Genomic DNA, 26,565 nt, shown 5'->3' on the forward strand with positions numbered 1-26,565 from the left:
TTCCTCTCTTAAGCCCATTCTGTCACACCTACACGACTTGAGCGAGTTAATTTGGGTAGAAACTACTTCGGTTACAATCTTATATTTTTTTCGAATCTTGAATTATTCTTATAGAAGTCTAGAATTCTGTAAGCGAAGTCATTTTCCAGATTTTCAAATTCCCAACTTTTGACAAGAACCTTGAACGTGTGACCAAGGCTTTTACACACAACCACCAGGTACTACGAAAAACTGAGCGTAAAGATGAAACTTCATGGTAACGAACTTTATGCACGGAACGTTATGACAAAACAGGGTGGAGCGAAGGAAGAGCACAACCTCAATACATACAACTCCAGTGGCAGGAAATAAAATCCGAGCGACCCACTTCAACACCGCTTCAGTGCCATCGATGTGTGTTGCCTATTACTGTACAACCAACAATCATCCAAGATCGCAGGAACTCCGGTGGCAATGGTCCTATTCTTACTCGATAGCCCTGCAGACCGCCGCTACCACTGCCATCACCCTCACCATAAAGTCTTGATGCTCTCTGGGTTTTCCTCACCAACACCACCTCCCGTGGGGCTGTTGTCGAAGACGACGTGCTACGTCAGCTTAACGAGATGTCGGACTGACAGCTGTCAGCGAGGCGCCACTCCCACGTACAACAGTGGCACCTCAAAAACGGAAACACTTAGGTGGGCATCACGCGAGAACACGGCGTTGGAGGCTCAGCACGATGATCCAACTCAAGTACGACAGTCGACCGCGATTAACCTGCGGACAAAGTCACCACGGGGTCCTCTGTAGACGGGTGGAAAGTAAGCGAGTGGGTAGGTAGGTAGGCAAACCTGAAATTATCTGCTATGCAGTTCCGTAACAATGAAGACGTCCCCGTATGTCGTATGGTTATAAAATTGAAGAGTTTTGGTTTGTGAAAATGTGTGTGTGTGTGTGTGTGTGTGTGTGTGCGTGTGTGCGCGCGTGCACGCCCCCCCCCCCCGACCTCTCCATAAATTCCGTGGCGGGGAGATGCTGTACTCCTCACTCTCAGGCCGGGAATCTCATGAATAATTCCGAGCGGTGTTGGAGCCAACTAACATCATCTACAAGAGCACCCGTGCCCATAGACCGCACCCTGGCTTTAGTGGATCCGACAGATCAAGATCTAAGAATATAAGGTCTAACCACTTCCGACCGAATTTCGAGGGAGTTGGCGCAGCGGGCCCGTGAACGTCACCTGGCTGTTCAAAGTGGGGTTAGCGGGTCCTATAGCTGTCAGTTGAAGCTGGTCCGTCGTTGGAAAATGACGTTGCCTTCGCTCGCACAGCTCCACGTAATTAGTTATATTCTGACAAATATTATATAAAATATATATATAAATATATATAAAATATTATAGTTCCTGTCTATATATATGAATATATATGATATAATATATCAAATATTATAGTTCCTGTCTTCCTTGGCGTTTCACAGTTTTCTTCAGTGTATCACAAAGAGAAAATGGACTCAGCCAAATGACGTCAGAAGCTGCGCAGAAGAATTCTAACGGTCTGACCTGTATATTTAGACCTTGCGACAGATCATGCGGCACCACGGTTAGTCTCGCGTACGTGCGTGCGTGCGTGTTTCACTATGGTCTTGGATCACGTGTTGGACTCGTGATCGACAACTCACGAGTTGGAGTAACGACTCGCAGCGTAGTGATACTTAACGACTCGCAGCGTATTGATACTGACATTATTTCAGCCCTGGGTGGGATTCGAACCCGGACCGCTGTAGTGGGGGCTGGGAACTTTACCGTGTGTGTGTGTGTGTGTGTGTGTGTGTGTGTGTGTGTGTGTGTGTGTGCGCGAGCGTGCTCCAATGTTTAGGGTAAAATTCTCCATTTACTAAAAACTAAACTGCTGGAAGACGGGGCTGTGTATTCCCTCAAAACTAAGGTGCACAAAATGGCCGCGGCTGAGGGGGAACACGATCACGCGACTCGTAACAGATCATCCCAGATTACGTCTGTGCAAGGGGAGATTACTTATTGGGGTTGGGTTGTTGAATCCCCCCTCACCCCAAAGAATACAGAATAGTGATGTGTGACCCAAGAAAGGGTCTAGAGGGCTTTAGTTCCATGAAAGGGATACGATCCTATGGAGTGCATGGCAGTACTTTTACAATGTATATTTAACGAGAGTTTACCTTCACGTGGCTGCAGGTGTTGGGCCCGCGACTTCTATTCATCCAAGGCTGTCGAATTACTCGATATCGCCAGGGTGCACAGTATGCAGGACAATGCATTATACAGCCAGGTTTCCAATTACCTGAATCGGCAACACAGAGGACAGTTTCGCAAACTAAGAACAAGACTTGAACCCACCAAACGCACATTTCCCAATATTACTGGACCGATTTTTATCCAGTTAACCCTTTAACCTCAGATGACATGAAGAAAAAAAGGACACGCTTTGAAATCTAAAAATATAGTATCTAATTAGTGACCTTATCGCCACCACCACGTATACAGACCAGCGTCATGAACGAATCATTATAAGAAACAGCACAACATCCGGCCAGTATTATGAACGAACCATTCTGGAAACTGTGCCAAAGAAACAGAGCATAACCGAAGTCCCTCACACCACATGACGTGCAAACTATCGCGTAATCTTCACTCAACAGGATACACGTATCACAATCAGTCTTTCCAATGTACGTCCAGCGAGCACCGGGCAGTCAACACCATCCACATTGGATACAAGGACTCGGAAATTTGCCTTACGAAGAGAGGCTTAGGCACCTAAACTTGCACTCTCTGGAAAGACGCAGAGTGCGGGGCGATCTAATAGAAGTGTTCAAGTGGATCAAAGGCTATAACAAGGGTGATGCAAACAAGGTCATCATAATAAAACAACAGGGCAGGACTCGCAGTAATGGGTATAAACTAGACAAATTTAGATTTAAGAAGGAAATAGGCAAGAATTGGTTTACAAATAGGGTGGTCGATGAATGGAATAAACTTATTAACCATGTAGTAAGCGCTGAAACTATCAGTTGTTTTAAAAAACGATTAGACAACTTTATGGATGGGGATGACAGGTGGTGATGGATACGGAGCTGCCTAGTGTAGGCCTTATGGTCTTTTGCAGTCTCCTTTATTTCTTATGTTCTTATGAAAGGGCAAGGGGGGGGGGGGGGTTTACGAGGAAGCGAAGGCAGCCCCCCCTCGCCCCTTTTCCAATATCCGCCCATCCCGTTCCGATAACTAAGCAACTGCCACTCCGTTAATGACCTATGCGATTCCAACAAGACAGGAAACGAGCGGACAGGGGGCTGCCACAGCCAATCACGGTCCCTACTTCATTGCCAGCACCGAGATCAGACTCCATTAAGCCCCTTATGCCTGAGTTAAGGTTAACCCCTTCTAAACAGTAAAATTTCAGGAAAACCAAAACTTCGTCTGAACCCAGCTCGAACTACGCCAACTACAAGTGCGCAGTTACGGGCAATGCATACAAGTTCTTACGAGTCGTATGACAGCCGTATCTGATGTATAAACGAAACCAACATGAGTAGAGATTTACAGTGAGCAAAGAGGACGGGTGGCTACCTCCATCTCATCTGACGTCTCTTCAATTGTCGTCACGCGTAACACACTTGCCGGTCTACTGGCCAAGCTCACGAACAACGTCCATGCCCCGTACAAACTATCCAAACGCCTAACAAGTTCCTACCGTGCTCAGACGAGAAAATACAACAAATCAAGCTGTAAAAAAAATCAAGAGTGTCATCAGGCACAGGTATATCGAAATTGCATTACGAACTTAGGCCCAGATACAGGTACAAAATATCCAATATTTCCGAGATGATGGTATAGGGCGGACTTTGATACGAGTGTGGGTACAGGGTGCAGTTGTATTCAATATCCATATCTGCACATGAGAAAATCATGACCGCTTCTCAGTGTGCATTCCCCTCTAACACACTCCAACGTGGTCTGTCAGATTATGTAAACTACGGCGCACAGCAGCTAAGGACCAATTTTTATCACAAGATCTATCCTAAGCCATTCAACTTCCCCTCTTCAAGTGGACCCCCGACAGGTAGATTAAATCTAACCATATATTTCTTCCGAACATGGCTTTACGTTCTACACCTACCACCCAGTTTGAGTCCCTATAGTACTAGGCCAGTTTCCTTTTCTCCGCCTTCGAACCAATAGGCGTGTTCACGATCCACCTGAAACTCGAACCTGAATTGGAAGATTTGTAGAATTAGTATCTAAATGGTATTCACAGCTTAAAGCAGACCGTGCCTTACGTGCGAACGAGAGAGTAAGTACAATACCACTCCCTCACCTGCGTTCTGCGGCTCGTCACGCGACAAAACATGTTGTGGTATACGACAATCAGTCTTGCTGTAATTGCAATCCGCCCACGTTAGCAAAGTTGCGTTGACGTCTGCACGCAGCTTACTCCATTAGCCAATGCGAAAATGGGAGGCTAAAATTTTCAGCCAAATCTATATAACTTTACAGCACCAGTGTCAGAACTCTGCTAGGATGCAACAACCCCCTTGGATACGACCAGCCGACCGACCGACCGACCGACCGACCGACACCGACACACACACACCAATACGAAATCATTCTAACAGACTTCGTGCACTGATATGAAGAACGATCACCCTTGTGTACGAGGCACCAATGTAGCATCGGGGACGGCGACAAGGACAAAGACCCTCGAGAACAAATAGTATTCCGAGGCACCCTCGCGTCCATGAATCACGAGGCGGAAATTGGTACCTCGAAGACCCGAGGAAGACCGGGCTTCCATATATCAAAGAATATCACCGCCTATATCCACCTACATCACACTTCGCCTATCACCATGGGGTGACACCACCACGACCACCACTTCCCCTACTGGGTGACTCGAACACACTGCCTGTCTACCGATTCATCTTCCTTTGACCCACACCAAAAACTTTGCAGACCGTGATTTCTAAGAAACCTTTACATCAGTCTCTTTTGTTCCATTTTAGGCCGAAGTTTAGCTATTTCGTTCAACCAAGTGCAACAGTAGAGCTAGGGCTATTTTTACCTCATTTTTATTCAGTGTGAGGGGAGTCTTGGGGTCTTAATAGAAAATAATATTTACCATTATATTCAATCTATGACAACATTTTAATGTAACACGGGAATCGTACTGGTTGAGGTCCTTACCTCTTACACACCCCCATATAAATTATCCGAACCAAACAATCCCAAAGTGCTCCTTCACTACCTTCTACACATTCAGGGGGGGTCTAAAACGCGACCGCCCTCGTCCCCACCCATCACCGTTTAGCAAGACAGGAGATTCCTGAAACTGCCTTATCTGGCCCGCACACCTGGACCAGCCAATCCCGAAGGCAATCCTCGCTATTCCCCATTTTGCATAACAACGATTCACCATTACCGCCCCCCCCCCTCGACACACACGCCGCCGTCGCCGCCCCCCAAGCCCAAATCAATACGGCAGACAGGTTCGAATACACAGGGCAGCGCTGATGGCGACAACTACCACCACTGCCCCCGACGCCAAACCGACCCCCCCTTCCCCACACTGCACCAAACTTATTTAACGACGTCGTGGGCCGTAGACTCCCCCCACCCCCGCCGCACCAGTAATAGAGCTCCATGCACAGAGGTTTCTTGGCCACCTTATCAGCAACAAACACCAACCTATTGAATTTAGGAACTCCTTCCGCGACAGTTTTCCCATGGTTTAGCAAAACCACGTTAGGTCAGTCAACAATGGGAAGCAACGGCCTATTTCAGCAACGGGTTTCGATAGACGGGCAATCAATGCCAGACTTTGTCCGTCGCATGATTAATCCATTCTGCCTTTAAAACTAGACACGATAGCGTCTTCGTCCGGAAGAAAGGAGCCCCCAATCCATTAAGATAAGCAAGCCAATCCTCACATTCAGTCCATATTATCCTCGTTAAGTGATGACAGGGGGCACCTTTTTGGGGCTAATTCTGGCCGCAACCAAAGACGAGTCAAATCCTGGAACACTGGCCAATTTTAGCAGTTTCGCTGAGTACCTTAACTTGAAAAATACTCGTAAATAATAATCCACTTTGTATTACCAAAATATGATTAAATGTGGCAAAATTAAACCAAGCCGTTTGACAATTCTGAGAGTCGAGGTTTTGTTGGAAATGTGGATTAGCGACACTGTTGTTACTCCTGCCACTTCTCTATCCTGTATACAGCTTTCCAGGCATACAATAACATACTTCTCCACAATCCTATTTACTAATACTGAATTCACAACCTAACGCCACAATCACTAATGAAATGTTCAGTGGCACGACGCTGTTATAACAAGCCGTCCTCTCCTTGAGCAAGTTACCTAACGCTCTCTTTTGGGCTTTTTCATCCCCACGCCAGCACATCCTACAAATCAATGTTTTTAACTTCAGCCGTTCCCCCTAACCAAGGGCGGATAGGAAGCGGGGTGGGGGTGTACGACCTCCAATAGCCGCGCTGATGAGTTGGCAGCCAGGTAATTATGGGAAGACCAGAGGGGGCGCGAGGCGAGGGAGGAAGACTAACGAAAGAAAATGAGAAAGGCTAATAAAATGGTTTGGGACGAGGGAGGCCAGAGGAATGGGGTGAGAAGTGGAACGGCTGGTGCTGGAAAAGGAGGGAAGCACGAGTGAAGGGGAAAGAATGATCAGGTGAATGTAGCATCTATTTTCTCGAGGGTAGTGAAGGTTGTATAAATCGAAGGCGGTGGGTTGTTGTCTTCTACGGCAATTCTGCCTGACCTGTTACTTGCCATGGTCTTAAAACACAGACTGGATTAACTCTGGTCTCATACGTGGTGTTACAAGGGACACAGAATGAATTTGAACGAAAAAATAGAAGAAAAAGCCTTACCGATTTACTTGCGAAGAACGAGAAACCAAAAGAGCACAGAACTCAACGTGTGTGTGTGTGTGTGTGTGTGTGTGTGTGTGTGTGTGTGTGAGAGAGAGAGAGAGAGAGAGAGAGAGAGAGAGAGAGAGAGAGAGAGAGAGAGAGAGAGAGAGAGAGAGAGAGAGAGAGAGAGAATGAATTAAAGTTCGTTACCGCAGGACGGAAACAGGTAAGGGAGGTAAGGTCACGCCAGTCCCTCGTTAGTCTTCTCCATCGCCATCAGGGGGGATATTCTGCATCGATCTACTCTTATCATCCTCCAAACCCCAGCGTCTTCCTCGAACAGCAGTCATTCCCTTTCCACAGCCACCTCCAACCTTCCTTACAGTCCAAACTTCAACCCAGTTACCTTTCAAAGATTGGAGAATAGAATCTTTTCCCTACACGCTTGCTGAGGTCATGCGGATGTTAGATTATGTCGGGTATGGGACACGATAACTGCATTTCTCAACGTTTGGGTTAATGATGGCTTTATCTCGAATCCAACCAGACCCCACTAACATTACACGCGGCAATACTACATTATTTTTCCGTAAAACAAAACACATCCACCTGCTTCACCCAACACACCTGAAATGGTGAGGTAAGCCTACATATGCACGCTGGAGGAAGTGGTCTCCCATCCCTACCACCTGCATATAGTCGACGTCATTTTGGCCAGCACTCGGAAGATTCTGAAGTGCACTCTGCTTTGGTGCCTTACCCACGCATGAGGGTGAGGAAGACGCTCGAATTCGTCGTCCGCCGCCACCGTGGGGCCAAGAAACTTGCTCAACCCTCCACCCCCAACAAAAAAAAGTCACTTCGTTCGCCATTAGTCTTGGGATGCACGAGGAGCTTCTATAAAGAAACGACCTTAAAAATGATAAAGATTAGGAACATTCATAAATACTATGAAACCTGTAAAATTTGCGAGGGAAATTCGTAATGTGTGTGGCCCTATTTGGATCTGAATGGATTTTTCGTGGCTAGCAGCAGCAGCAAAGCCACCATCAACTCCCCACAAGTTCAATAGCTACTGTTGGTTGATTCCACTGCGAGCATCATTTCACCACCATCACCTGGAATCCCGTGACATCACGATAAAATTAATTTACGTGTTTCACTCCGTTGCACAACACGCCATGCATTCACCTCTGTGTGACCCAACTAGAGAGGTACTGCTCGCTTCATTGTTCCTCCCGTACCATGTGGCCTGCCGCCGTCTCTTACCCTCTTCAATGGTACTCTCAGTTGACCAATACTGGCACTCCTTTGTACATACATTAATACACCAAGGTTTTTTCCATCTTACAAGAGAGGTAGCCAATGTCTGAAAGCACAAAACCATCCCCACATACTCCACTCCTATTCACCATCCCTCCCTCCCTCTTTTCTTGGCTCCTGGATGACGGGTCATCCCTGCATCTCGCCCACCGCCATGGGTGCAGAAGTAATGCACTACTTTACACGTCATCATAATTTCCCCTCTACTCTACAAGACAAAAAAATGGGAATTCCACGACTGTATAGCAATGGCAAGACAATCGCATAAGGTATCAAATGTATGAAAACTTCCCAACCGATGAGGCCCGCATTAACATCAACGTGCGTGGAACTTGGGCCTTTTAGTCTAATTGACTAAACAGAAGGGGGATCAGACCCCAGGAAGAGAGGGATAGAGGGAGAGAATCCTGCTGCAAGCGACTCCCTACACTAAAAACTTACAGACTGGCAAGATTTATCACCCACCACTTCCACGCACGCTCTCTCTCCGAGAGAGAGCAAGCTCAAAATGTCGATCAGTTAGCCTTTATGATTACATACCCGAGGTGTTTGTTCGTACAAAAATCTCTGGATGAATTACTCACCTATATGACGGGAACCTAAAGGTTTGGCCAACGTCTTTCTTATTCAATTTGAATGTGCTTTCCTCAAACTTGTTGAATGGCTCAAGAATCCATCCTATTCCCATATTTTTACTTGATAGTATCGCTATACTAGCAGGACACCTGCGTTCTCTTCGACTCACCCGGACTTCAAAACCTTGTTTGATTTTACTATTCACCCAAATTACTTAATCTACAATTTTATAGGAAATGTATATCTGCAAAGGTACTCTCCCTTTGTATCTGAGCGAGTGGAAAACAACCTTTCCACCTACAGAAACCTGTTCCAAATGACGTAACCTCACCAACATATTGCCTTAATTATTTCATCTCGTGGCCGACACCTAATCCTCTCATCTTCTCATCACGACCCCATCAGCAGCTCGCGCCGCCCTCCTACGACACGACATTACAGCGTTCGTCCAGCCAGTCCATCACGCTCAGTATAAATTGGTAGTATAAACTAAACAACCTGGCAAGCCCCTGGCCCCACTAAATGAACTGCATTAATGTATCCACGGGGAGATCGCTATACAATGACACCTAGACAGCATAGATGCGTAGAGCATGAAGGCACCCGCTAAGACATCCGAGGCAGATCGCTATACAATGACACCTAAACAGCATAGATGCGTAGAGCATGAAGGCACCCGCTGAGACATCCGAGGCAAAGTTGTATTCACTTGATTATGGGTTGGCTGTGCCATATCTTCGACTATCTCTAACAAGATAAACGAGCCCATCATGTCGCAACTATCTTTGGAAGAGATCCCCCCGAACCCGCACAATACAAGGAAATCCAACGGTTGGAGATAGAATTCCAGTAACTAGACCGTACTAGTGTTACTTTCATATACTAGGTACATACACACAACACAGCCTCCGTTTCGGAGGCAGGAGACCCACTGTACCAGAGCCGAGAGAAAACTCTACGGCACACTCCCACATGCTATAAATTGCCAATATAACGTCCAACCTAAGGCCCATCAGAAGGCCAATGCCAGCACAATACAAACACCCCCACGCCCCTTACTGGCTAACATAAAGCCAGCATGCATCTCCCTAGTTCTCATGGGTTTCTGTGCCCGGCCATGCCTTCCAAGCCACAATGCTCGCGGCACGACACCGTCGTCTATCGCCCCAGGTAGGCAGCGGGGATGGCGGGGACATGGGAGCGACGATGAGCTGGGAACACTGCCAACCAGCTCCCCTTGGCTACAAAACTTTGACGATAACAACTCGTTAAGCGGCAGCCTTCTCTGCCACCAAGGAAGCAGCTGCGGAGGAACACGGGGAAGTAATGAGAAAACGATGGATGGTGATCGAAGGATCGTGGAGTGTCTGCATGCTGTTAGATACGAGTAAATCATCTAAACTAGTGGACGAACGTCACATCACCACGAAAACCTGAACTCCTTTGACGTGTCTAGGTTCCATCGAGAGTACATGGTTACAAAACTCAATTGCCCCCCCCCCAACCCAGTGTTAATTCACTCGTTTCCTACAATTTTCGCTATGCCACATCTACACCTTATAATCTACGGTTCTATTTCTGTTAGCACGCCCTCCCAACTTCACCATTCTTGCATCCCATGTTTTTCCTTATGCGTCGAAGGCCGATAACCTGAATCCTCCATTTTACAAACAATCCTTCCTACAAGTTCAATTTAACCACCCCCGGGCAAAAGAAAAAAATCCTCTTCCAAAGCACTCGCCGCAAAGTCTCCATGTAAATTCTTATTCACACGTCGGAATCTTCAATTTTGCGACGCGACCTCGTTCGTATCAACACCCACCACCCCACTATTGATTTGGTTCTGGCTTACGCGTAACTAATTCATCATCTTTGGGGAAGACTCCACGCGATCCTTGTGCGTGCACCAACCTCCCCTAGTTACCTTCCCCTCCCCGTCCCAGCAGCACAACACGCGTTGTCTGCAGTACCATTCATAGCTACGATATTTTACAAGGAACGTCCCTGTTCAACAACACTAACCAATTCCCAACCGGAGATGACATGGATCAAGGACAAAGCACCGGGAACGAATTCCCTACTAATCCCACAAAGAAACGGGATTAACTGCAATCGCGTGCACAATGCCATCTCGCCGTCTCTAACTTCCCCTTCCCACACTGATCTTCAAACGATGACTTCGATCGAACGCTCGCTGAGCAGTACCAATGCCCTGTACCGGCTCACACGTATACAACTCCTCTTAAAACACCCTCACACCATGGCAAGCTCAAGCATACATGTAGGACAATCGTTCTGCACCCGACCGTGTATTATCCACATTATGCACATAAAACACGTGTGCATACAGAACCACTCAACAAGCACCACACCATAAACCTGGGCTTAACGTTAAAGCGCATCTACAAACAATCAAGCCAACTGCGGCGTGGTAGGGGAAACTACACACTAAACATTCTGACCCATACTAAGCGTGTCTCGTCTCCTGCACTCGTCTCAAATAGCACTAGTCATGACATTCATCATTTACACAAAACGAGTCCTCGTACTTCCTATACCAACTTTATGTAACAGACTTTGGCTACACCTGTACAATAAACAGTTTAGGTTAACACAACTTAAGATTTCTATGAACTAGTTTCGGGTTTTGACACCAAACGTCAATTACATTGTCTGTACACTATGCTTGTCCTGCTTCGAGGGAAGTCCATTAGTAGGCACTTATTACCACTTGAAACCAAGCACATGTGTGTACATTCAAAACAGAACATAATGCTGCTCCCCTGTCCCTAAGGGATCAGATAATGCAAGTATCACCCACTTCGTATAACTAAAATACTGTACCAGATAACATAATTAGTCCCAAATGCCACGGTATCTCGTCCCAATAATCCGACCAAAACTCTACAAATGAAATACAAACATCCTAGCCCAAGCATTGGGGATTAGATCATCTAAGCGCCCGCTTCATTTAGCCAAAATCTTGATACCAGATAACATATCCATTCCCAAATGCTACGACCACTGTCCACCGGTATCGTCCCAATAATCCGACCAAAAGTCTACATTTGAAATACAAACATCCTAGCCCAAGTATTATTACAGACCTCATCTTGTTCCTCCCAGACTCTCCGTTATTTGCAGGGTCGCTCCAGGTCTCTGACTGCGACCTCGTAGCGCTACGAAGTCGCTTGTAGGGCATCTGTAGGTTATGTCTCTGACGACGGGCTTCGCGGATAGCTGATGTCTTCGACTTGGCACCTTGCGACGGCGTCGGACTGTCGTAGCCGGGGCTCTCTACTTCTGCCGCGGCTTCTGCTTCTGCAGACGGAGGGGACGAGGACGTGGAAAGGGGTAAAGACTCGGAGTCCCTCGTGTCCATTGATGGAAGAGCTGGCCGGATTCTTAATCTTCAGCGACAACTTAGATCACATAATCGACACTTAACACATACACGAAAGCCAAATATGAAGAGAATCTCCTACTGTTTTGAAACTACGCAAAATTATCTAAGCACCAGGAAAATATATTTAAACAAAACAGGATCCCACACTATTTTTTTTTTTTACAATGCTCGTAAATATCAAATTATCACGAAATACAAATCTTACTTAACATAAGTCTGTGAGCATTCAAACCCAGTCTGTTCCCAACACACCAGTTCCATCTCCTCGAGTGAAATTTTGTTCTAATCGGCACGGAAGAGTCCAACAGCAGTTAGGTTCATTACGCACAATAAGACTAATGCCGCATAGAAAACACTACTGTTGTTTCATGAGAGAACTGGCTCCTTCAGCACCACCACCACCAACCAGGGGAGGGCGAGGCAACGAAGAAAGGGGCCTTCCAGTCGTTTATTCACTCACACAAGAACTACCTCACTCCACCAAAGCTGAATCACTACTTCTGCACGTCTTTGCCCACCAATTCTCTAAAACAGCGGGCTAACGCGCGCGCGCGAGCCCGCACATATCCACGGGGCGCCAACACCTGGTCGACAAAGAATTATCACCACTACCACCGCACATTCACAACACCCGCCCCGCCCCGCCCCAGTACTGCGACTCTACCTTAGTCACCAAACCAAAAGGGGAAAAACAAATCCACTAAAGCGGACGAACAAACAGACGAGAGACCCGCACGCACACGAAGGGACGGGGAAACGGTCCGAGTGCAACTGAGATGGGGTTGAGGGAGCCAGCACGTGCTAGCTACACGATTCGCCGTTCAGCGCTCGCTCGCGCGCGCGCGCGCAGGCGTGGGCGCAGCGTCCAGAAAAGGGTGTCGAATTATGGGGCGAGTGTTGCGACAGTGGGGGGCGTTTTTACCCTAGAAGAAATGCCTGGGCAACAGTAGAGCAGATCTCACAGCAGTTGCACGATTGGTGGTAGTGATATTTTATTGTTAAAACTAGAACCTGCTATGTTTTGTTGAGAGGTTAACTAGGATAAAATTGAAAAATTTTGAATGCAAAACGGGTCAGCAAAGGGACTGTGGAAACGCGATCACTTCTTTACAATTGCGGGCGCGTATGGAAACAATACACGTAACCTATTCGCAGTGGGTTTCTTTCAGGTGTGCCTTGTACGACGGGTCTTCACGTTCGTTATGTCAGATGAAAACAAGTGTTCCGTGACAGCTGGCCCCGGGACTGTTATGAAAACGTAAGAGTGTATACAAAGAACTGGTGCAATTTATGTCGTACATTGTGTGGAGGACAATACAAGGACTGCGGCCGTACAGGAGACCGACTCTTACATGTTAAGTCCTATCTCGAGCTACAACCACATCATTCCTTAATACAAAGTCTCATACACGCCATCAAGAATGTAGAAATGACAGCTATACCAAAGGAGCCCGCGCACGACCCAAGCGTCTACGCGCACGCGTAGCCAACGTGGGGTTCCAGGCGCGTGGGGGAGATACTGCGTTCGCGCTCCACGATGGCACCAGTAACATTCTTTACCGTCGCGATGGATGCAAGTCACACCAACATACTCCGATGCAAGACCAAAAAGTTTAAAAAGAACTGTTAACTGTTGCAGGAAGGTTTGTGGTACAAGAAAAAATTACGAAACATAGTATATCAGAAAAATAAGCAAGAGTACAATACTTTTTAACGGGTAGCTATATTCCATAACATGGGGAGATTACACGCATGTGCAAGTGCATACGCCCGAACGCACACAACACGTGAACGTGTCATTTGGATCTTCATTTTACTTACATATGGAAACGCGTTCCAGCAGTCCTCTGCCACACTAAACTACTCATCGTGGTAGGTACTGGCGGCACTTACCTGAAAATAAGAATGAAATACCGTTAGTTACACAAGGACTGCTAATGGGGAACCCAATGCAAAACTAGTGGGATCCCGCAACTACCAAACAACTTCGATCATTTCCAAAAATATTCCTCCCAACCCCGCTGCACAGGCGCACTTCTGTCGAAGATGCAAATTGTTTGATTAGTACTGCAGAAACACGAACACTACGGATTAAATACAATGCATTGGACATCACGAAACAGCATGCAAATACGACCCATGACAGAACTGCTTAACTCGTAAAAATCTGATCCTATGTCCGTAAGATCTCCCAACTACTGGCAGTGCAGCCTGTATCGTGTCGACCTTTCCACATGATTTGTAAGTCACTTGGCCGCCAGGCATTGCTGTATTTCCAAGAACCCCCCCCCCCAACCGCTACTCTAAACATTCCCCAAGAACCTCCCCCCAACCGCAACTCTTAACATTCCGCCTTGCAGTAACTCAATTAACTTTGAAATTCAATTGTCCCCCTCACATTCAGCAAAGCCCCATTCCAGATCTAAACTACCATTGAGCAACAATACAAGATTATATGCTCAAATTCTCTAAATACCGTCCAGAAATACGCCAAAGGAACATATTTGTCATGTGATAGAAATGAAATGCATGGAAATTAAAATCTTTAGTTACACTCCATTGCTACATGTGCTTACAAAGTACAGCATATTCGGCTAACATCTCAAAACTACGTGGGAACACCAGCACCCTAAATCGTATAGAGTCGACAACCTTGGCCAGGAGGGTGCGCGCCTCTCCCCGATCCCAACGCGCCGTCGTCAGAACCCAGCCCTAGTTCGTCCGCTGTCACTGTTTGTGTGCAGCCGTGGTCAGACTTCGAGAACATTCGAATACCGTTTTCTCTGGTTGGCCGTTGCACGGCTTCTCTTTCCCCCGACAGATGCGAAGGCGCTTCACGTCTGCTACATGGAAATTGTCAGTTCGATTATCATATTACATCAGTGCACATAGCAAACGACATCTATCGACATCAATAACATAATTGTGTCTACATTTCGGTACCACCGACGTTGTGTCTGATTAGTGGCGAACATCCAACTGAAAAGCACTTTAACACGTCGATCAAAGAATGATTCCAAAACGTATATTAAAATACACATTCAAGTAGAAACACATCAAATAATACTGCGTGGATGCGCAATCGGCAACAGCGCATGCGACAACTGGCAACTACACCAGTGCAGATCCCACGGGCTCAGACTAGTGCTCTCCGTTAAAACTAGGCACAACACTTGTACATTTCGGGGCTTAGGCGTCGAAATTCTACAAATAGCAACAAGAAGAATACTTGTCAGTTGGGGCACTGTTATATGAGGTAAGTAAAAATTAAAAAGGAAACGAATCCTTTCTACGCCGGCTTTGTGTATACAGTACAGTCGTCGGGACGGCTACACCCTACCAACAGATGCCACGTAACACTGCCTGCTCTTCCTTCTCGCCTGGCCCCGGCGCGCCGGCCTCTGGGGCCGGCAGAACTCAAATAAACCTACGCCAAAGTGTAACTCGACATTACAACACTAGCAGAAAGGTGCTCGAAATAGGGTGAGGAGTGAAGTTTTGCATAGAACATGATAACGGTGGTTAAGGAGGGAGAGATGAGCGGTAGTAGCAGTGCTTGGAACGGCAGGCAGCAGCAGCAGCGGCGGCGGCAACGTCAGCGGCAGCAGCAGCAGCAACAGCGACGTCAGTGCGGCTGGGCAGGTGCTGGTTGGCTGGCTGGCCGTGTTGGAAGCTGGCTAAAGCAAACAAGCGGCAAGAAGGAAATGCTAAGAGATGTGTGTACGATGTGACAAGCAGTGGTTAAGAGAGTGGCCATGGCCGTGGTGGAGGTGGGAGTTGTGTGGGAGAGGTGGATGTGTTACCTGTGGGCCATGCCGCCGTGGAGCGCAAACTCTGCCATCACCTGTTAGACCCACACTGTCAATCAATACGTTCCGTCTCGCTTGCCAGCCGTACGACGCACTCACTCTCTCCACCGCCGTCTCGTCGCTGTATATATCCTAATTGCCCCTTCAATCCGGTGTTTCCCTTCACAAAATGGTAACCACTTCACAACTCGCTCGCCCCAAGTAAAAGTGCAACGGGGCTGCGTTAGTAAGCTCTGCCACGTCTGCTTCGCTCTGCCGGATGCATAACGCTAGTCACGCTACCAGCAAGCTCGACACCAACGCCACCTCGCAGCTCACTCGCTGGCCGCAATAATAGTCACACAACCACCACCAACCTCCCCACCGCCATTGCCCTTCCTACCACCACGGCGTCTCCCGCACCCGCCAATGGATGACCAAGTTATTTTCCCGGCAGTTCATAACTTGCATAACTTTCTTCCATGGGAGTCTATCTTTCATAATACCGATTTGCATGGTTGTGAAATAAACTTGCAACATGGGAAAATTTCCAAAGACAGTTCCCAACCATCCCAACTCCCTTTCATACAGCTCGTCTGTCCTGTCCTTTTCCGACCTGCAATGTCCTCACAAAAGGTCCTGTGTTGTGCACGAAAAGAATCATTCGACAGTGTAGCTTCCCAAGCATTGGACAAACTGAACTTCACATATCGCTTTATTCTGGAATGCGATCAAGCGCCCTAAGCACTGAGCTTTGTGTTATGTTGTGAAATCCATTAAGATGCATAGGGCCGAATGGTGTGGCTATACTTAATGCATGCAATCGTGACTGCACTGTCACCGAAATATTGCAAACTACTCCTAATCGCCAGTTTTATGGTATTTAATAGAAAATACTCGTGCAGGCACGACTAGAGCCATACAACGCAATCCTAATGGCGACATAGAAAATGAAATGTTCTAAAGAAAATGGGAACTCGAGGATTCCTAGTAACTCCCTCCTGCAATGCCAAGGATTCCTAGTAATTCCCTCCAGCAATGCCAAAGTCCGACATGCCGACACTTGAAGCCCTGGACGATTGATGACCTTGGGGGTCACGAATTTTTAGCCTTTCAAGATCACAACGTACGAACAAGGAATCCCTAAAAGCCAGGGGGATCGGACAGGATGGGGAAATCAGTTCAACGTTGCATTCTACTCCTTGCTAAACTGATCCATAAGTCCAGTCAAATGAATGACCAAAACATTTTAGCGCACGCTGTCCAGCGTCCGTATTCAATAATGTGAGTTCGCAAACACCCCATGGCGGAAAAAAATAGTTTATGGATTTCATCCTTACTGGCAATTCAGTTACAACCTAACTGTGGGTAGTAAATATCAAGATCAGATTCACTGTATGGCATCGACATACGTCAAAAATTTAAAAGAGCAGATCATATTCACTCAACTGTGCAGATATCAAACCCGTAAGAATTCTGTACAGCACTGTTCTGGTCTAGTACTAAAGGCTGCAATGCAAATTCAAGTCCAGCAGCTCACCCGGCTAATTAATCTACATCCTGCCCAATCCGCCACGTCGTTCCAAGCACCACCTGTTTGTTCGTTCGCTACCCCTACTGGCTAGCGAAAAAACTTGGATGTGAACACTAGTCCATTGTAGCAGCCGTGCGCAACACTGGGAATTCCTGGTTTACACGTCTAAATCCTGCACTGCGAGTCACTGTTCGTAGCAACTACACCAGAAAAGTCCAAGCTGATAAACAGGAAAACAATATCCTTATAGGCTTTGCTACATGGTATGCTTACAAACGTATGTTTTCATCCTTTCTGAGGATCTCTCCAGCTCCGGGTAATCTGACCAGTTGCTATTGGGGAAGAACCAGAATATACTTTCAGCACACACGAACCCTAATGTCATGCCCAAAGTGAGAACGGAGAAGAGGGGAGCGAGTGGTGATAATGGAGGAAGAGGGGAGCGAGTGGTGATAATGGAGGAAGAGGGGAGCGAGTGGTGATAATGGAGGAAGAGGGGAGCGAGTGGTGATAATGGAGGAAGAGGGGAGCGAGTGGTGATAATGGAGGAAGAGGGGAGCGAGTGGTGATAATGGAGGAAGAGGGGAGCGAGTGGTGATAATGGAGGAAGAGGGGAGCGAGTGGTGATAATGGAGGAAGAGGGGAGAGTGGGGATAATGGAGGAAGAGGGGAGAGTGGGGATAATGGAGGAAGAGGGGAGAGAGTGGGGATAATGGAGGAAGAGGGGAGAGAGAGGGGATAATGGAGGAAGAGGGGAGAGTGGGGATAATGGAGGAAGAGGGGAGAGGGGATAATGGAGGAAGAGGGGATAATGGAGGAAGAGGGGAGAGAGTGGGGATAATGGAGGAGGGGAGAGAGTGGGGATAATGGAGGAAGAGGGGAGAGAGTGGGGATAATGGAGGAAGAGGGGAGAGAGTGGGGATAATGGAGGAAGAGGGGAGAGAGTGGGATAATGGAGGAAGAGGGGAGAGGGGATAATGGAGGAAGAGGGGATAATGGAGGAAGAGGGGAGAGAGTGGGGATAATGGAGGAAGAGGGGAAAGAGGGGATAATGGAGGAAGAGGGGAGAGAGAGGGGATAATGGAGGAAGAGGGGAGAGAGTGGGGATAATGGAGGAAGAGGGGAGAGAGTGGGGATAATGGAGGAAGAGGGGAGAGAGTGGGGATAATGGAGGAAGAGGGGAGAGAGTGGGGATAATGGAGGAAGAGGGGAGAGAGTGGGGATAATGGAGGAAGAGGGGAGAGAGTGGGGATAATGGAGGAAGAGGGGAGAGAGTGGGGATAATGGAGGAAGAGGGGAGAGAGTGGGGATAATGGAGGAAGAGGGGAGAGAGTGGGGATAATGGAGGAAGAGGGGAGAGAGTGGGGATAATGGAGGAAGAGGGGAGAGAGTGGGGATAATGGAGGAAGAGGGGAGAGTGGGGATAATGGAGGAAGAGGGGAGAGAGTGGGGATAATGGAGGAAGAGGGGAGAGAGTGGGGATAATGGAGGAAGAGGGGAGAGAGTGGGGATAATGGAGGAAGAGGGGAGAGAGTGGGGATAATGGAGGAAGAGGGGAGAGAGTGGGGATAATGGAGGAAGAGGGGAGAGTGGGGGGATAATGGAGAAGAGGGGAGAGTGGGGATAATGGAAGAGGGGAGAGTGGGGATAATGGAAGAGGGGAGAGAGTGGGGATAATGGAGGAAGAGGGGAGAGGATAATGGAGGAAGAGGGGAATGGGGGATAATGGAGGAAGAGGGGAATGGGGGATAATGGAGGAAGAGGGGAGTGGGGGATAATGGAGGAAGAGGGGAGAGTGGAGGATAATGGAGGAAGAGGGGAGAGTGGAGGATAATGGAGGAAGAGGGGAGAGAGTGGAGGATAATGGAGGAAGAGGAGAGAGTGGGGATAAGGGAGGAAGAGGGGAGAGAGTGGGGATAAGGGAGGAAGAGGGGAGAGTGGGGATAAGGGAGGAAGAGGGGAGAGAGTGGGGATAAGGGAGGAAGAGGGGAGAGAGTGGGGATAAGGGAGGAAGAGGGGAGAGAGTGGGGATAAGGGAGGAAGAGGGGAGAGAGTGGGGATAAGGGAGGAAGAGGGGAGAGAGTGGGGATAATGGAAGAGGGGAGAGAGGGGATAATGGAAGAGGGGAGAGAGTGGGGATAATGGAAGAGGGGAGAGAGTGGGGATAATGGAAGAGGGGAGAGTGGGGATAATGGAAGAGGGGAGAGTGGGGATAATGGAAGAGGGGAGAGTGGGGATAATGGAAGAGGGGAGAGTGGGGATAATGGAAGAGGGGAGAGTGGGGATAATGGAAGAGGGGAGAGTGGGGATAATGGAAGAGGGGGGAGAGTGGGGATAATGGAAGAAGGGAGTGGGGAAAATGGAGTAAGATGGGCGAGAGTGGTGATAATAGAGGAAGAGGGGAGAGAGTGGGGATAATGGGGGAAGAGGGGAGAGAGTGGGGATAATGGGGGAAGAGGGGAGAGAGTGGGGATAATGGGGGAAGAGGGGAGAGAGTGGGGATAATGGAGGAAGAGGGGAGAGTGTGGGGATAATGGAGGAAGAGGGGAGAGAATGTGGATAATGGAGGAAGAGGGGAGAGTGTAGGGATAATGGAAAACGGGAGCGAGTGTGGAGAAAGGAAGGAGGGGAGTGTGTGTGGATAAAGGAAGGAGGAGAGGGAGTGGGAAGAACGGAGGGAGGAGAGAGTATGGTGAGCACGTTCTCGAGATCAATCGCCTACTGCAGGCCACTTTCGTCAAAGAACCTACGGAACCTCCAAGCCGCTGGTGGCGGTAGTGGGGAGTTTGTAGCGGCGGCCTTCCCGTCTCGCCGAGTGCCAGGAGATAATATCACATCATGGGCGGGAACACCCACTACCCGGGCGGACGTGTCATCCCCAGCCGCCCACGCCACATTCCTCCTCCAGTGGCACGACACTTGGTACCAGCCCCGCTCCTCGACAGATAAAAGCAAACCTTGCCTTTTTTATAACTTCCCAAGTCTTGCTCCGGCCGCTACAACAGGGGCCAATCAAGGGTAGGGTAAGTATGTGGGGCCACTTTTGCCTCGACAGAGATTGAGGTTGGCCATATTGGATAAGTACGCACCCGAATAGCCTACCTCACAAACTTGATCATATGGAGTCACTAGTACAAGTTAGTGCCAGTGCACCTATGTTGCATGTTGGTAATTATTGAATGCAACAACTTTGCGACTTACCATGCCAGTCCCAATTCGCATATGACCCGATCTTTTGTACATAGAACAATCATTTGCTCCTTAGTACTAATAACTGCATTCAAGCCGTGAGCAGGACTCGAACTATGACTTCACAGGAGAAAATTCAAGACGCTACCACTGCAGCATCAACTCTGTGTGCTGTGTGTATGTGTGCGCGCGCGCGCGAGATAACCAGTTTAGCCCCCCCCCCCCGCAAGGGAGATGGCGCTAATGAACCCAACGCCGTTCCACTCTTTCTACTTATCCGTCGACGGGCAAACAATGGCGATAACAAGCCAACTAGGAAAAGAAAGAGAAAAAAAAAGTGACGGTTTTAAGAGCTTTGGGCCAGCTTATGCCGATGTAGTGTCTTCTAGACCACAACGCTAACTTGTCTCACAGTACTACGGACACTCCACTCTAAACTAACCCAGGCCGCTTTTATGTTGACTGGATGAAGTGGGATACAACTTGCATGGCCAAGGAATTGTGCGTGAGGGTGATCAACTATTAGAGCTGGGGTGCGGATGATAAAGGTCAGATCCAAGAACACGCAAGCACGACTCTGGTTCTGAGAGAGAGAGAGAGAGAGAGAGAGAGAGAGAGAGAGAGAGAGAGAGAGAGAGAGAGAGAGAGAGAGAGAGAGAGAGAGAATTAATGCCAATCCAGTTCCAGTGACCCATTCCCACTAATTTTTTAACGATTTGCAACGTGAACATTACGTTCTAACATCAGAAACAGCCTGGTAAAATTCGCAGTAGGGAGAGGTTCCATCTGTTTCGACTTCCCGTGATGTTCAGATTATAAGTTAAAAAATCATGTGTATATGAGTATGTTTATATACATACACACATACATATATATACACATACATATATATACACATATATACACACTATATATATACATATATATACTGTACACACATAGGTAAAAATAACAGTAAGTACGATTACAAGTTATTTGGAAATTCGTTAACACAAGTGGATAGTGAAAAAGATCTCGGCGTAATTATCAGTAACGACCTCAAATCATCCAAGCAGTGTATTTCAGCCTCTGAGAAAGCAAATAAGATTCTGGGACTGATTGCGCGATCTTTTGATTTCAAAAGTACATCACTCATTAACAAGCTATATAAATCGTTAGTTCGTCCACATTTGGAATATGCTGTTTCCGTATGGTCACCGAATCTCATTAAAGACATTGACAGATTAGAAGAAGTACAACGGCGAGCCACAAAACTGATTCCAAATATAAAAAAAAAATCATACGAAAATCGACTAAAACATGAATCTGTTTTCCCTAAAAAAGCGTAGACTCAGAGGTGACTTGATACAGGTCTTTAAGATTTTAAAGGGAATTGACAACATCAAAAGTGACAATTTTCACATTGAATGAGAATCAGACAAGAAACAATGGTCTCAAACTGTCCGGAAATAGATTCAATTTGGAAGTAGGTAGAAACAACTTTGCCGACCGTGTAGTTAATGAATGGAATAAACTTCCTGCACAGGTAGTGCAATGTAGTTCAGTTCGAAGCTTTAAGAATCATTTAGATAAATACCTAAGTAGGATGCTGTAATGATTATAATTTCTCATATTTGTTTTTGTTTTATCATCATTTGTCTGTCTGATTTTCATTTATTATTAGTTATATGTCAATTTATTATTATTTACTACTTACCTGTTTGTTTATTATTTAACTATACCTATGCATTTATTTATTATTTAACTATACCTATGCATTTATTTATGTATTTTATTTGTTATTTACATTATTAGTTTTTATTTATTGTTTTAATGATTTTTTTTTCGCATCCGACCTAGATATGGATCAAAAGGTCTCCTGTCGGTATGCTCCGCCTTTGTAATCCTTTGTATACTGTACACACACACACATATATATATATACACAAATACACACAAACACACACACACACACATATACATACATATACATACACACACATACATATATACATATACATACACACACATACATATATACATATACATACACACACACATACATATATACATATACATTCACACACACATATATACATATACATTCACACACATATATATATATATATATTTGGTTAAAAAATACAGCGACTTCTGTATTTATGATCTTGTTGATACACTTTGCGAACTTATGTGTAGAGTTGAGCACAGAAATACTATTACCGAAATGCATAGTAAACACAATGGAGTGTTAATATATTCACGACGTTTCGTACACTTTGTACATTTTCAAGTGATATTGATTACAATAATAAGACATGTTTATATTTTGGAAAAAATATAGGTTTCATGGTGCGGGGTGAGGTCACGTAAAAATGATCAAGGGGGAGGAATGGTGGTGGAACTACGTGGGATGGTGGAACTCCGTGGGGAGGTGGGATTCCGTACAGTGGTGGACTTCATGGACGGAATTATGGCAAGATCTCTTGATTGTAGATTTAATTTTGGAGACCTCTCTTTAATAAGAAGGGACTCGAGAATTTGCAGGCGCTTGGTGTCCTGTTCTTGTCCAATAATTTGTGTTTTTCTCCCATTTCCCTTGCTAGAGTGGTGTTGTGGCATGTGATAGTACGAGTTTTTGGTGTACCATTTTGGAGGTGGAGATTGATTCTTCTACTGAGTGTTGTTGTTGTTGTGTATCCTATGTATGAGGAGGGAAGGGACTCACAGGTCCCTATTTTGCACAAGTATTCATACACAAGATGACTCCTTTGTAGTTCTCGGATTTTCGTGGAAGGGCTATTTTTCATAAGTAGTGATGAGGTTTTTCTGTTTGTATAATAAATGACAACATCGAGGAAATCTTGGGGCCGGGTGGGTTTGACAAATTTTTTAATTGTTTTATTATGCCTTCATACACTCGGACTATAGTACAGATGAACGCATATACACATACATATATACACATACACATATATATACACATATATACACATATATATATACACATACACATATATATATACACATATATATACACATATATATACACACATATATACATACACATATATACACATATATATATACACACATATATATATATACACATATATACACACATATATATACACACATATATATATACACACATATATATATACACATATATATATATACACATACACACATATATATACACACATATATATATACACACACATATATATATACACACATATATATATACACACATATATATACACACATATATATATATATATACACATATATATATACACACATATATATACACATATATATATATATATACACACATATATATATATATACACATATATATATACACACATATATATATATATACACATATATATATATATACACACACATATATATATATACACATATATATACACACATATATATATACACACATATATATATATATATATATTGTCAGTGTATTTGGGCAGGAGTTTTTCTCTAATGCATGTTTCATTAAGGGGACCCCCCGCACCCAGATTTAAGAAAAAATCGATTTTTTTTCATTGCATAAATACATAGTAGGGATCTTGCTCTAGATGCTGGTAAAGTGTTTTGATCGTACTGCCATTTTTAAAGGGTTTAAAGGGCCTACCCTCCCTCCCCCCGGCAGCCACATGCTGCGCACGACCATTGTTTAAATATGTTTTGACCATATTTTACCCTATTTTTTTTTTCGTTTGATACACTCAGTTTTCTCTTACGTCCGGCATGTACGTGAGTATGTGGTGTGAGGAAGTTCAGCCTGCACGACTGGCAGTGGCCTGAGCCTTACAAAGTAAAGGACATGTACACATTAGCTTGCCGCATTCACTAATTTGCCGTGTGAAATTCGCATCTATTTTTCAATGAAGAGATATTTGAAGATATTAGCCATGCCTAAGCTATCCAAACAAAAGGCACACTTGCAGAAGATAAGAACGTCTACATTAGCAACTCAAGGGGAGAAAGAAAGAAACCCAGCATCAACTTTGTTATCACCACCTCCGCCACCACCACTAGTACTCCCTCCAGCAGCTCTCTCCCTGCCATCTACATCCACATCCTCAGCACCTGATCCTCTGTCCTCTACACCTATATCAGACAAGTTGTCTCTACGCAAACAACTGTTTGCTAACAAGTGGCTACAAGGATGCCTCCTTGTTGCAACACCTTGGGTTTAGAGTCTCAAACCTCAGTGATGTCCCTGATGCAGCAAGAGCCTGTTCCAACACCAGAAAGGAAACCCAAGAAAAGAAAGAGAGCTGAATCCCAGCAATCAGACTACCTTGCTGGGTCATTCTAGACCAAGAACTCAAACTTTGCGACAAAGAGTGAGGTGGCGGCTTATGAGACCCTCACTTAGTTAATATCCTACACTGTAGGAGGGTACAAAGTGCCTGAATTACTTGAAAGATGCAAAATCATCATGAAAATACAATGGAACCTGTTTTCAATGGGTCTTAGGAGGTCCAATGTAAAATTTAGTCAAACTAAGGGAGAGAGAGAAAAAAAAAAAACTTAACTCATTTCTGAAAAATGTAAGTTTTTGATACTCAAAGTCTATCTCCTCCCTCAATTTTCTACCGATTTTTGCATACGAGGTCTCTATTAATAGCTAGATAAATGACAAAAAATAATTTTTTTTTGCATGTTAAATAATTTTTTTTTAATAACGTGTCAGTCAAAATCGTTTTGTTTTTCGATAATTTATTTTTATTTTTTTTTCCTCGGCGTTAAACAAAGATATTAAAAAAAGCTTTCTATTTTGTTTTTTTTATATATGTAGAAGATTCTTTTGCTGTAAAATGAAAGACATCGAATAAAAATTGTAAGAGGAGATAGGATTTGAAAGCCCAAAAATATGGTATAATTTACGTTTATTAAAAAATAAAAAACTACTCGTCAGATCTGAATAAAACTCATGCTGTGAAGGTTTCCTCAGACCTAGATATCACAGAAAAAATCAGCAAGATCCTTCAGAAAAAAAAAAAAAATTTGGGCGGGGGGTCCCCTTAAAAGTGATGGCTAGTTGTGCATTAATAATTTTCTTATAGGTATTTTCCATATACCTTATTATGGATTTGTGTTCCTTAGGAAGGAAATTTATGACTTGGCTGTATGTAGTCATTAAATACTCACACCCACCAAATGGTTATATAAATTTAACCAATAAGATTCTTACTCCAGACCAAGAGGAAGTCCTTAATTTAGGGCTTAACTGCCACATTATGTCTAAACCTAAGAAGTTTAAAAAAAGAACAGAATGCTAAATACTTATAGATGTAGAGAAATTATGTAAAAAAGGTGAAGTCATTGTTGAGCCCACTTTCAAACGAAGTTATTGCTGAAGCTCATAAATCAAGAGGAAAATATCAGCAATTTGATTGACAAGAAACACATCGAGGACGCAAAATTATTAAAATCAGACCATAGTATCACCATCAGGAAAGCAGACAAAGCGGCTACTTACATACTCATGGACACCTCTTGAGTATTTAGAAAAGATAGATACTATCCTCAATGATACAACTAAGTTTAAGGGGACTCATGCCCAAAATCTTCTTTTATGAAGGATCTTGCTGATTTTTTCTGTGATATCTAGGTCTGAGGAAACCTTCACAGCATGAATTTTATTCAGATCTGACCAGTAGTTTTTTATTTTTTAATAAAAAACTTAAAAAATACTATATTTTTGGGCTTCTTTCAAATCCTATCTCCTCTTACAATTTTTATTCGATGTCTTTCATTTTACAGCAAAAGAATCTTCTACATATAAAAACAAAACAAAATAGAAAGATTTTTTTAATGTCTTTGTTTAACGCCGAGAAAAAA

At 45.1% G+C, this 26,565-nt stretch overlaps 1 protein-coding gene across 7 annotated transcripts in view; it reads right to left on the reverse strand.

Annotated features, from left to right (window-relative positions):
• The window catches only part of LOC143025494 (heterogeneous nuclear ribonucleoprotein L-like), a 239,407-nt gene that overhangs the window by 124,388 nt on the left and 88,454 nt on the right, over positions 1–26,565 (reverse strand). The window contains exon 1 of one of the 7 annotated variants that reach the window (XM_076185243.1): positions 15,999–16,242. The exons of 4 other annotated variants lie outside the window; for them this stretch is intronic. In XM_076185243.1, coding sequence (XP_076041358.1) covers positions 15,999–16,036 — 38 coding nt within the window. In that variant the 5' untranslated portion in view covers positions 16,037–16,242. Of the gene's footprint in view, positions 1–11,896; positions 12,298–14,016; positions 14,095–15,998; positions 16,243–26,565 lie in introns of those variants that run through there. 2 more of the 7 variants (XM_076185242.1, XM_076185241.1) reach the window with 2 other exon arrangements.

The sequence above is a fragment of the Oratosquilla oratoria genome, chromosome 5, assembly GCF_046742065.1.
Source record: "Oratosquilla oratoria isolate Oo_2021 chromosome 5, ASM4674206v1, whole genome shotgun sequence".
Taxonomy (NCBI): domain Eukaryota; kingdom Metazoa; phylum Arthropoda; class Malacostraca; order Stomatopoda; family Squillidae; genus Oratosquilla; species Oratosquilla oratoria.